The sequence below is a fragment of the Sinocyclocheilus grahami genome, unplaced genomic scaffold (genome assembly GCF_001515645.1).
Source record: "Sinocyclocheilus grahami isolate Dianchi unplaced genomic scaffold, SAMN03320097.WGS_v1.1 scaffold103.1, whole genome shotgun sequence".
NCBI lineage: Eukaryota > Metazoa > Chordata > Actinopteri > Cypriniformes > Cyprinidae > Sinocyclocheilus > Sinocyclocheilus grahami.
The window spans coordinates 89,921-103,136 of NW_015505282.1; the positions used below are offsets into that span (position 1 = coordinate 89,921).

Genomic DNA, 13,216 nt, shown 5'->3' on the forward strand with positions numbered 1-13,216 from the left:
CAAAAAAGTCATCTCTGTGTAATGGTGTCAGATCTGACTAACAAAGCACTCGATATCACCAACCCTGAAAAACACGGGAGAATCAAAGACATTATGAATGAAGAGAAGGAGACATACATACAGCATTGGAAAGAACAAACCAAAGACCAAAGTCGTCTCCAATGTTATCTGAAACTCAACAGAGAGTACAGTCTGGCTGACTATCTGGTCTCAGTCAGGAATATAACACACAGACATTTACTGACCAAGTACAGACTGAGTGACCACCAGCTGGCCATAGAGAGAGGATGACATAAAAACACGTGGTTACCTAAAGAAGAGCGATTCTGTACTGAATGTAGATCAGGATCAGTAGAGACGGAGGAGCACTTCCTCCCTCACTGTGACAAATACACATCCTTAAGAGACTCACTGTACAGTCAAATACAGCAGAGCATTCCTGAGTTCCAGTCGATCCATGAAAACCACAAATTAAGAATATTACTTGGTGAAGGACCTACTTCCTCTTTGGTAGCACATTATATTTATAAATGCCACAAACTAAGAGTTAAAGAGTGAACACATCTCCATTAGTAGTACCATCAATTTTATATAAATATATATGGATGTATTTTACATGTATTTTTGTTTTGTTTGTTTGTTTATGGATGTATATTGCTATGTGCAATGCTTTGGCAATATGTACTTAAGTATGTCATGCCAATAAAGCAATATGAATTGAATTGAATTGAGAGAGTGTGTGCGTGTGAGAGAGTGTGTGTGTGCGCGTGTATGTGTGCGTGAGAGAGTGTGAATGTGTGTGTGTGTATGCGAGAGCGAGAGAGTGAGTGAGAGTGTGTGTGTGTGAGAAAGAGAGAGAGAGTGTGTGTGTGTGTGTGTGTGTGTGAGTGAGAGTGAGTGAGTTAGTGAGTTAGTGTGTGTGTGCGCGCGCGTTTTTGTTACAAATGAGGACATACATTTGTATAATGACAAAGGTATGACAGGTATTACGAGGAGAAGGTGACTTTTCAGGACATTACCCCATGTCCCCACTTTTCAAAACGCTTACAAATCACACAGAATGGAGTGTATTGAAAATCTGAAATAGCACAAAGTTTCCTGTGAGGGGTAGGTTTAGGGGTAGGGTTGGTGTAGGGCAATAGAATATACGGTCTGTACAGTATAAAAACCATTACGCCTATGGGATGTCCCCACTTTTCACAAAAACAAACTGTGTGTGTGTGAGAGAGAGTGTGTACGTGTGTGTGTGTGTGTGTGAGAGAGAGAGTGTGTATGTGTGTGAGAGAGTGTGTATGTGCGTGCGTACGTGTGTGTGAGAGAGTGAGTATGTGTGTGCGTGCGTATGTGTGTGCGTGCGTGCGTGAGTGTGTATGTGTGTGTGTGAGAAATAGTGTGTACGTGTGTGAGTGTGTGTGTGTGAGAGTGTGTATGTGTGCGCGTGTGTGTGTGTGTGTGAGAGAGTGTGTATCTGTGTGTGTGTGTGTGAGAGAGTGAGTATGTGTGTGTATATATATGTGTGTGTGTGTGAGAGAGAGAAACAGTGTTTGATTGAAAATCAAAATGTCAATCAGTGATGAAAAACGTGTTAGTTAGAGTAAAGAAGAGACCATATTCAGTCTTGGTTAGACATGGGACGCTTACCGGTTTCAAAGTATTCCGCGGTTTGGAAAAGTCACGGTTTCAAAACCACTAAAATTTTCTGTTATACCGTTCCTGCGGTATGCGCAGTTTTTTTACGTGTCATCAAAGACGGAAAGTGCAGGACTCCCTCGGTTGTGTGCAGCGAAGAACGTAGCGAGTCACACAACCCCCTTCCCCTCCGGTTGGTGCGAGCGGAGTCACCTGTGTGTGGGATGGCCGAAGGAGATGAATCCCTGGAACTTTTTCCCCCGTCGAAAAAGACCAAGTCTGTCATATGGGAATTTTTCGGGTAACGTAGACTAACCATGTTCTGTACACAACGATGTTCCGTACAGATGACGTTTTAGTGCCGATTGCTAAATAAATACTTCCAGGTCATACATAAACTATATTTCTGTGTCATCTTTATTTCTCCCTCTTTCACCCCCGATCAAGACAGAGACCCACCCGCCGTTTGTTTCAGTGTTGAAATAAATACTATTTGGCTTGCTACCGAGGCAGATAACATGGCTAATTAACCAGCAAACGTGAACTAGCGTGCTCCCTCACGTTAACATTACTTCACAGAGCGAGGAATAGCAGACTAAAGTACTACGTTTCTGCGATTTAGTACAATAAAATTTAGCTGGTATCACGTCTATACTTTTAAGCCTCCTGCCATTGTTCACATCTGTTAAAAATCACAACATTTAAAAAACAAAGGTATCTTTTCCACTGTTTGTGTGTTGTACGGAGAGACGCACGTGTGTGTGTGTGTGTGTGTGTGTGTGTGTGTGACACTCGCGCGCTCTCTTTCCTTATGCGTGTATGTGCACACATCCTCGTACCTCACCGCTCCAAACTTAATCCAGGAAAGGTGAACATTCCTGGATCATAACTTGGACTGAAAGATGAATGTGTAGAAAGTGAGCATGTCTCCAAAAACCTTGTTGAGCTGCAGGTTTAATCACTGCATTTTTTATTTATTTGTTCATTTATTTATTTTTTATTTAGAAGGATTTTTTAATTTTTTTTACAGAAAATAATTTATTTATGTTCTGGTTATTGTTGAGCTGCAGGTTTAGGCCCACTGAAGTGACTGCACTTAATTTAATTACGAAGAATTCAATTATGTATTTTAATTATTTAGCCTGTCATGTTTATGGAGTGTTCCAAAATGTTCTATGTTTCTTAAAAATAAAATGTATTGTATTCAGTGGGAATAAAAAAATTTTTTTTACCAAGACATTTAAAAATAACATATTTTAGAGCTGTAATCGGAATACCGTGAAACCGTGATATTTTTATCTATGGTTATCATTCCGTCAGAATCTCATACCGGCCCATGCCTAGTCTTTGTCCAAAAAGATTATTCAATCAAACTAAATGGTACAATTTTCTATATACGTATATGCCCAACTGATGCAAACAGCAAAGTAAGCCCTTATTTAAAACGGTTGTGTTCTGTATTCATCCAATCAATGATACTGATAAAGCAAATATGCAAATAAGAATGTAATGAGTAAAGCTGAAAGCCCAAATCTTAATGGCCCATAAACACCAAGTACGATAACTATTCCATTAGCTGTACTTCTACACTAGTTAATTCCTAACCCAGGGTTAACGCTGGAAAAACTTGAGCCAGGATTTTGTTAGCCTAAGGTTTAAGTGAGTTGGGATTAGCAATTTTAAGTGTAAACGATCCGTCTGATTATTTAGATGAACTGTACAAATTTATACGAATAAACCTGTTGATAAATATACTGCCGATCAGTAAGATTTTTAATAGTCTCTTATGCTAATCAAGGCTGTATTTATTTGATCAAAAATACTGAAAAAACTGTAATATCGTGAAATATTATTGCAATTTCAAATATTTGTTTTGTATTTTTTTGTAATTTTTCATTACAGTGTCACATGATCTTCAGAAATCACTCTAATATGCTGATTTATTATCAGTGCTGGAAACTGTTGTGCTGCTTCATATTTTTTTGGAACCTGTGATACTTCTTTGATACATTGAATAAAAAGTAAAAAAGAACAGCATTTATTCAAAATAGAAAACTTTACTAACAATATAAGTCTTTACTATTACCTTTTATTCATTTAACACACCCTTGCTGAATATGAGTATTAATTTATTTCAACAAAAAAAAAAAAGAAATAAAATGTACTGACACCAAAGTTTTGAATATTAGTGTAGATTGTAACACAAAATTTCTATTTTGAATAAACACCGTTTTTAGCTTTTTATTCATCAAAGAATTTTGAAAAAAATATCACAGGTTCCAAAAATATGAAGCAGCACAACTGTTTCCAGCACTGATAATAAATCAACATATTAGAATGATTTCTGAAGATCATGTGACACTGAAGACTGGAGTAATGATGCTGAAAATACAGCTGCGCATCACAGAAATAAATGACAGTTTAACAGATATTAAAATAGAAAGCAGTTATTTTAAATTGCAATAATATTTCACTAATTTACTTTGATCAAAAATGTATAAATTAATACAGCCTTGTTACTGAACCCCAACTTTTGAACGACAGTGTACATCAATAAAAGGAGGTAATATTTGTAATAAATGCTAATGTATGATTGTATTGGAGCAGTCCTAATCAGACGTGTCAGGTGAAAGCTGCGTGATCCTTTACCTTGCAGCTCCATGGCATAAAGGTGTCCCTCCTCGGCCATCACAGGAAATATTTCCTTCTCAATGGATGTGGGCCGCAACTGAGTGCAAAATACAGAAAAAGGTTAAACCTTTCAGCAAAATGAAAACAAGTTAAATGTGCTGTAAGCAAATATTTATGGAATCACATAAAGAAAACAGTCCTACTCCCTGAAAGATATCACTCGCATAAATGACCTGAGATACTGTATCACACATTTGACAGACACTTTCTCATTCATAAGTGGTATGAATGCATTTACACTGCAACTACATAAATAATTCTGTGAGATATTTTTTAATAACACTTTGATGAACGATACTTTACTAAAAGTTGCTATGAAATAGAAATTCACCCTATACATTTTCTAAATGGATGTCATTGATCTTATTTTGAACAGTTCATCCATGCATTCGTTTCATTTTAAAAATTATTTTTGACCTTTTAAAAAAAAAAAAAACGTCATAACTGGATCTTCCAGTAAAAAAATCTGACTTTTCTCTGGTGACATATGTGTGTTGGTCACCAAGTTTCATTTAGTAGATTTGAACCGAGGGAGACATTTTTCACATCATGACTGAAGCCTTTACTTAAAGTAATTTTATACTGTACTACAGTTAAAACTGTAATTCAATTATTTTTTTATGTAAATCACAATAAATGCAGTACAATGAGAATGAGATTTTTTCACATTATGGTAATTAGATTTTGAGGGGAGAAAAATACCTAACTGTCATAATGCAAACAATGTACCATAGGTTGCTTCCTATAAGCAATATGCATTTAATTGCAGTCGAAAAATGTATATTTTTTGAAAATTCCATACAAAATGACAGTGTTTTCTGAGATGGTGTTTGTGTCAATCCTGACCTGGATTCTTCTCAGCATGGCAGGGCTAAAGATGTACATCCCAGCATTGATTTTGTTGGAGACAAACACTTGCGGCTTCTCCACAAAGCGGTGTATTCGTCCAGTGTCTCCTTCATACACCACCACACCATACTTAGATGGCTCTTCCACTTTTGTCACCTGAAACATCAGCCAGATAATCCCAGTAAGTGAGTAACAGAGTAACAGGTGAGTAATGTTGGGTCAAATATTCCTTCAGAGATGAGAGAGGCAGAAATTTATCAGGTTAGGGTATAAAAATTTACTTGTTTTATACAGTGCATTGAAAGGAGCTGTAAAACCTCTTCGGATAGACTATGGGGTTGAGTCATATTTCAACATTGCATAATTTAAATCTCAGCCAGTGGTTTCCACAACATTTGGGATTTCCAAAGAAAGTGTGTTTCTTACGACAATGGTGCCCTCTCTGCCCTGCTGCTGGTGGAACCTCAGCATGTCGTCGAAGGGAAAATCGCAGATGACGTCACTGTTGAGAACGAAGAAAGGCTCCTCGTTATCGGTCAGCAGCTCTCGCGCCAAAGCCAGAGGACCAGCTGAGAAAAAACATCAGATTTACAGTTTCACACTGGCTGTGTTTGTGCATTTAACCCTCTGGTGCTCCTCATTTGGGAGTCACACCTGTCATTTTCACGGTCAAAAGTGACCGGACACCTAAAATGTAGCTTTTTTTTGCCCCAGTAAAATCAATGTAATATATTTTTGTTCAATAATATTTTTTCTTTTGTATTTTGAGATAATTTCATGGCACTAATTAATATTTATGCAATAATTATGATCAATTTCTGCCCATTGAAAATAATACAAATTTGTAAAAAAAAATATTTCTATATTACTTATCAATTAATGCAATATTTCATGTTAAAATAGAGTCAATGCCTTTAAAATCCCATTTTTGAAGCCAGATTAGTGCCATCTGGTGGGAGTAAAATAAGAAAAACATCTACAATTCCATGGTTTAGCCCATAGATTCCTATATAGCTCTATATAAAAGGGCTATAAATTCTCTAATTGTTTTTAGACATAAATACTTATTTTTATTAAATTGTGGGTTTGGATATATATTTAGACATTCTCAAAGACAACTTTTTGTAAAGGTTTAGATTTTCTTTGTTTGAAATGTTGATTTGAAGCGTCAGTTTTTGAATTATTATTACTACAGTCAAACCTGAACACAGAGAAAGCATTTTGCTACACAAAACATTAAAATTCTATAAAAAAGAAAAATTTCGTCAATTAAATGTTTTTCACCGACGACAACGAGACTATAACGAACTAAAACTCTTTTTGAATGACAAAAACTTTGAAGAATATTTATTGACATTTTCGTCAACGAATAAAAACAAGATGAAAATGTTAGGGAGGGACGATTTGGGAAGAGATTCATTCAGAACGAATCTGCTGCGTGGTTCAGAGGTTAGATGCGTATATATGAACCGGCGGGACATACGCTAACATACACCTGCTGCACGTCACATAAAACGTAAAAAAATGTCAATATGTGGGAGTAAGAGAAGAGCAGACATATGGATAAATCTCTCTGACGACGCAAGAGAGAACTCAATTCAGTCCAGTTTTCTGAGCACACACACTGAAGTGTACACAGAGAGAGCGCGTCTCACAGTGCGCGAGTACTCTTTCGTGTCTCATGAATGGAGAATTACACACAAACTGATGTCGAATCGTCCGTTTTGACGAGTATTCACGTAAACACAGTTGATTACGTCTTAAGTGGACATAAACAGTAGGGAGAACGTGTCTCAGTACATTGCTGTGCAGCTGTGCATTCGGTTTTAAAGGGACAGCAGCCTAATTTAGTTGCTATTGTTCCGAGTCATTGATGTTAATCAAGCAACAAAAGAAAGACATAAAATCACGCACTGCTCTTGACTGAATCACTTTAGTAGCCCTAAAGATTAATCTAAATTTATTTATAGAAATAAATATGTCTGCTTGAAAGAATGAAGAATATGGTAAACAAGTTGCTATAAAGAATGCATAATTAACCAATATAACCATTGGTATTTCATTAAAAAGAAGACCTTGTTCTTGTTCTTTATGAGAAGTGGTTTTATTTCATTTTAACATAAAGGCATGTTGTGTCACCGCAGTTAAATTAGATAGGTTTTATCTATCATGATAAAACCTTAATATCAAACCTATATAATGAGTTTGAAAATTTTAGAGAAATGCTTAATAAATGCACTCTAACTAAACCCATTAGATTTTAGCCGACTACATTTACTGTAGATTCAGTCGACTAAAACTAAAAACTATTTAGATTACTAAAATATGACTAAAACTAAATGGCATTTTAGTCAAAAGACTGACTAAAACTAAATCAAAATTTGCTGTCCAAATTAACACTGGTGTGTGTATAAGTGTGTGTGAGTGGATGTGTTGGTTTTGCACTCATGATGTTTTAGAGTTTAACCCCATCATTGCTGTGCACTTTTTTTCTGCATTGTGGCAGATTTGTAGATTGTTCACACAAAAATTCTCTGAATTTTTGTCGATTTCCCATTCATTTCCTATGGTCGGTCATTTTTGACCGAAGAACACAATTGTGACTATTTTTATTACGACCACTTAGCCTGCTCGAATCATCCATCATTGCTGTGCACTTTTTTTCTGCATTGTGGCAGATTTGTAGATTGTTCACACAAAAATTCTCTGAATTTTTGTCGATTTCCCATTCATTTCCTATGGTCGGTCATTTTTGACCGAAGAACACAATTGTGACTATTTTTATTACGACCACTTAGCCTGCTCGAATCATGCCCTCAATTTTTGTGTGTGTTCACATTCCAAATGCCATAAAAGTCACCAAGTTTCGTATCATTCCCATGAAGCTATGATTTGTAAAAATTCAAAACAGAAAATTAAAGCGATATGAAAATGTTCACCTACCAGTGCCTAGAGGTTCCTTCTCATGTGAAAGGGAGATTTTTATTCCAAGCTGTGCAAATCACAAATAAGTCCATATGACTTTTGATATTCACCACATAAAAACACGAAACTGCAATAAACGAGTTAAACGCAACAAGCATACCCTCTGCTCCTGAGCTCTCATCTCTCGCTCCAACAGCTCAGACATGTAGCTCACAGCCAAAATCACATGACGGACTCCAGCCTGACCACAGAGACATCAAACATTAACATTACAATGCTGTAGATCAATCAGAAAAAGCACAAATGTAGGGAAAGCTGTCCTCCTGAGCTACCTTGACCAGCGCCTCCACCTGATGCAGCAGGATGGGTTTGTTGCAGAACTCAACCAGAGGTTTGGGCACAGTGAGCGTGAGCGGCCGTAACCTGGTGCCATAGCCACCAACCAGGATCAGAGCTTTCATCGTGGGTCACTGGAGCGGGACGCTGTCAGCGCAGATGGGCATCAGGTGCGATTACTTATATACGGTGCCTGAGAAACAAAATGAGACACATCTGCAACAATCCTCATTACATGAGTGTTTATAAAGGGCTTCTGGTGAATGTCACAATGGGACATATTTGACACCTTCTTATTGTCCCATGAGACCACACCCACACAGCACACCTGTAATACCTGAAAATCATCTCTAACAACGAACTTGACTCTGATATTATTATATAAATCCAGTCAAGTATGGACACACAAACACATTCTAACACAACTGGAAATGATGTAAGGACAAATCTTAAACATAGCATCTTTACAGTTTTGAACTCTCAGGACAATTTCTCAACCATTCTGGGATGTGTTTTTAAACAGTATTGAAGAAGTTCCCATGTATTCTGGACACTTGTTGGCTGCTTTTCCTTCACTATCAACTTTTTTTGGTATCATGCTAATAATAAATATTATTTTATTTTTGTAATTAATTTTGTATTATACTTTGTTCATAAGTAAAGTCATTTACAAGCATTTAATATTTAACTAATGTAAAAATTATAAAATATGAATACCAACACAAATACAATAGAATTTAACCAATACAATTTAACAGTTACGTGTAACAAGTATTATTATCAGTAGTAACAGTAGTCCACACATACTAGCGATGTTTATATATCAGTAAAACTGAACAGCTCATGTTTCATATGATTTAATGATCAACTCACCCAGATTCAGCTGCTGCACTGGTTTGATTATTACCTTCAAATGATCCACAAAACAAAGGTGATGGCTTTTAAAGTCACTTCCACAGATGAGCTCTATTCACTGTTTCTGACAGATTTACAGAGCTATAATATGAATATATTCACCACGGAATCGTAACGAAGAGAGTTCAGTTCCGCAGTGATGACGAGACAGAAAGAAGGCGGAGCCACTAGAGCGTCATGGGTCAATGGACTGTACCACTATTGCGAGGGAATCACCGGACATTTGCCTTACATTACGGAAGATTTTACGTCTTGCCGACATCTTTTAAACGATCGAAGAGTATCTTATAAGTACTTGTTTTATGACAAAATAATGGATTAACAGTTAATATTGGCTATGGTCTCCCCCCATTAAAATGACACACGCGGCCTCATGGACCAATCATTTAATAACAACGTGGCGCGGAAGTGAATAAGAGCCGAATCAAAAATCATTCCATAAGAAAAGTCAAGCAGCTTTATTTATAACATGTAAAATGCATGAAAAATGGTGTGACAATATTGTTTGTTTTGTTTACACGCGCCATGTTTTTATAATATAGAGCTTAATCCTCTTCGTTTCATAATTGATGAATTTTGTGTTCACGGTCAAACCTGACTTGTTATAAATAGAACTGGGCGACTTCGTGGGCGACAGTGTCCACCAGATGTCACCTGAACTCTAACCTGGAATTGTAACTTGCCTCACCTAATACTAGTATTTTATCATGCTATAAATTACATTTATAATTAATTCTGCTTTGCACAGTTTCCGTTTTAACGGGTTCCATGATTTCTGTAGTGCATGAGTTTCAAGGACTCCACAAAGACATGTTTAATGCATGTCTTGATCAGTCAGAGCATTATTTATGATTTGGATCTTTAAAATGACGTGTTTGCAGCAGTGGACTTGTAGTAATGTTCAACATCACAGATCAGTGATGATGAGAAACAATAAACCCAAACAAAAATAAATGCACTGAGCTTTATACAGTATGTGCTTCAAAATAAAAAGCTTATTTGTATAGACATATAACACACAGATGATTGTTTGTGTGTTACCGAATAAACAAAAAGGCACTTTCAAACCTTGTGTCTAAATGAGAATATTAACAGGAACGTGGGAAACGTGTACATGTAAAACACATCTTGAAAAAACAAAGTAAAATGAAGCCTGCTCTTACATTACTTGTGTCTCTGCCACTTCAATTTCTTCCTAATGACAGAGTAATTAAATCTGACCTGGTGCAAAACTGAAGGAAGAGGGACAGGTGTTGTTTTTCTCATTCTCTGAGAAATGTACTTCGATACTGCCTGTGTGTATTTGCTGTTGGCTGTAGTTCATCTGAAGCTGATGTGACATAATGCCACTGCTCAATCACAAGCACGGCCTCTGATGTGCTCAGTATTATCTGCTGGTTCAAACCGCTCTTGAAAGATGGTTCTGGAATCACTCTGTTTCTGTAATACAGTAAATTTGCCCCAGTTGTGGGGTACTATGGCCTCTTTGTGCTATGACAACTAATTACCTTGTAAATGTATATTTCTCTAAATGACACATTGACTGATGCATCATCATCATCCTGCACATGCTGAACTATTATCTAAACATATTACACTTTAACAGTTCAAGTTTATTTGTACAGCGCTTTTCACGATACAAATCGTTGCAAAGCAACTTTACAGCAAATTAAGTTTCTACAATATTTAGTGGTAGCTTATCAGTGGTGACTGTCAGTTAATGTACATATGGCAGAAATGTACGGACAACTCAATTTAAGATGTAATAAAACAGACGATGAACACTATTAACAGCAATTATTATATGATGCAATCAAACTTATAGCAAAATGTGGTAGTTCTGTATGACATCAGAAACAGGTAACATGTTTCGTAACTTCGTAAGAACAGTAAATGCACATTGTTGTTAAGGGGGGCATTTTCCCAACATACTGAAGTAGCTTTTAGGTCTCATGTCAACAATTAACAATTAATCAGTTTTCTGTTGTGACTGGTGCTATCATTTGCTGGCTTTTTTTTTGGTTTTGTTTTTTTGCTGTCCCTCAGGAAATGCATATTGCATTAGTTTTAGTGGTTTTCATTAATGTCAGGTCTTGGTTATTTTACATTGTAGAAATGAATCAGTTGTTCAAGTAAATTCTCTAGTGCATAATGATAAATTATTTAAGTTTTGGCAGTTAAGTTGATGGAACTAAAATCTTTCTATTATTTTTGTTTACATAACATATATGTGTACTGTGTATATTAATTATTTATATATAAATACACATGAATGTATATATTTCAGAAAATGTTTATGTTTGTATATTACATATATTTACAGTATATATAATATAAATTATATGAATATAAATATATACATGTAAATATTTTCAAAATATATACTGTGTTTGTGAATTTATATATACATAATAAATATACACAGTACACAAACATATATTATGTAAACAAAAACTTTTATTTTGGATGCCATTAATTGTTTGACAGCACTAAAATAAACTAATGTGTTGGGTCTTGGCGGAATAGATCTGCTATGTGCTGCAGCAGAGCAAGTACCGAGACTTGATACTGCCAATACATCCACAGACATGCTGCTGTGAGCATGTAAGAAATACTGCTGCTGCACATATAACATACATGAATAACCCCCATAGCATACATGACATTACCCCATAGCAGATCTATACAGGTAGAGCTGGGGGAGGTGGAGGGTTTCTGAAGTGCGCTGCTGCTGCTACAGCAAGCACTAGCCAAGTATTTGAGTGTTGAGCAGTAAGCTCATTGGCTGCTGATGTGAAAATAAACCAATCAGCTGCAACCTGTGAATAATGATGTCATATGTCAGATTGAGTTTGACCTATCTAGAGTTTCATGAGAGAACTTTGTATTTAAACAAGGGCTGTCCGTTTAATGCGTTAACTTAATTAGTTATGAAAAAATAACGCAATTAAAATATTTTAACGCAGTTAACTCACTGGCCCCGCCCCCAGAACTGTACATCATCTTACATTTCATACAGTTGACTGACAAATATGATGCAGGGCAACAACTCCATAAATGCATTTATGCCCTAAAATTCAAGATATTGGGGCAAAAATGCCCCTGTATGAGTATTGTCTCATATTTATATATATCACATATCGAGGGGTTACGTGGGTAACCTAGTTCTGTGAATGAAGTCAACACGCCACAGTATGGGTCAGCCTCGCTAAGGATGAGCTGTCAGGAGACGGTATATCAAATTAACCACGGTTGCAATCACAGTCTATAAATACAGGTGCGAGCGCTTTCTCTTTTGCCGACTAGTGACAAGTGCTCCCTGAGTGACCACGCCGTGTGGGTCAACTGTGTACCAGATAAGGTCAGGAGGGGAGAAAAAAAACCAAAGCAGGGCAATAAACTCAAGGAAACCAATTCATGCTAACAGAACATTTATTAGTTTTCCTGTCATTCACAGTTAAATCAGCGGGTTCACCAGATCATGTCTGTTCCACTGTTTGCAGGACAGTTGATGAGACTGTCGTAGCAACATCCAGACGATAGAATTTGGCAAATGTCATAGATGATGACCAACCAGCTGCTGCACACACATCCTCCAGAGAGGCCCCTCTAAACAATGCCCAGGAGGCCGCTACTCCTCTTGTAGAGTGGGCCACCACTCCATTTGGAGCAGGCATCCCTGCGCTGTGATAGGCTAGCTCTATCAGCCTGACCACCCATTTTGCCAGCCTCTGCTTGGACACCGCCTGGCCTTGCACAGAGTCTCCATAACAGACAAACAGCTGATCGGTATGTCTTATCTGTTGTGTGCAAGAAATGTATCTTCTCAGTGCCCTGACTGGACAGATTAGATGCAGTCTGGCTGATTCCG

At 36.9% G+C, this 13,216-nt stretch overlaps 1 protein-coding gene across 2 annotated transcripts in view; it reads right to left on the reverse strand.

Annotated features, from left to right (window-relative positions):
- The window catches only part of gmppb (GDP-mannose pyrophosphorylase B), a 36,689-nt gene extending 27,185 nt beyond the window's left edge, over positions 1-9,504 (reverse strand). The window contains exons 1-7 of one of the 2 annotated variants that reach the window (XM_016276484.1): positions 9,338-9,504; positions 8,427-8,623; positions 8,255-8,335; positions 8,113-8,161; positions 5,596-5,738; positions 5,167-5,325; positions 4,279-4,357 (exon numbers count right to left, since the gene is read on the reverse strand). In XM_016276484.1, the coding sequence (XP_016131970.1) occupies positions 4,279-4,357; positions 5,167-5,325; positions 5,596-5,738; positions 8,113-8,161; positions 8,255-8,335; positions 8,427-8,555 (640 nt within the window). In that variant the 5' untranslated portion in view covers positions 8,556-8,623; positions 9,338-9,504. Of the gene's footprint in view, positions 1-4,278; positions 4,358-5,166; positions 5,326-5,595; positions 5,739-8,112; positions 8,162-8,254; positions 8,336-8,426; positions 8,624-9,303 lie in introns of both variants that reach the window. The other variant, XM_016276483.1, reaches the window with a different exon arrangement.
- Positions 9,505-13,216: the final 3,712 nt, after the last annotated feature.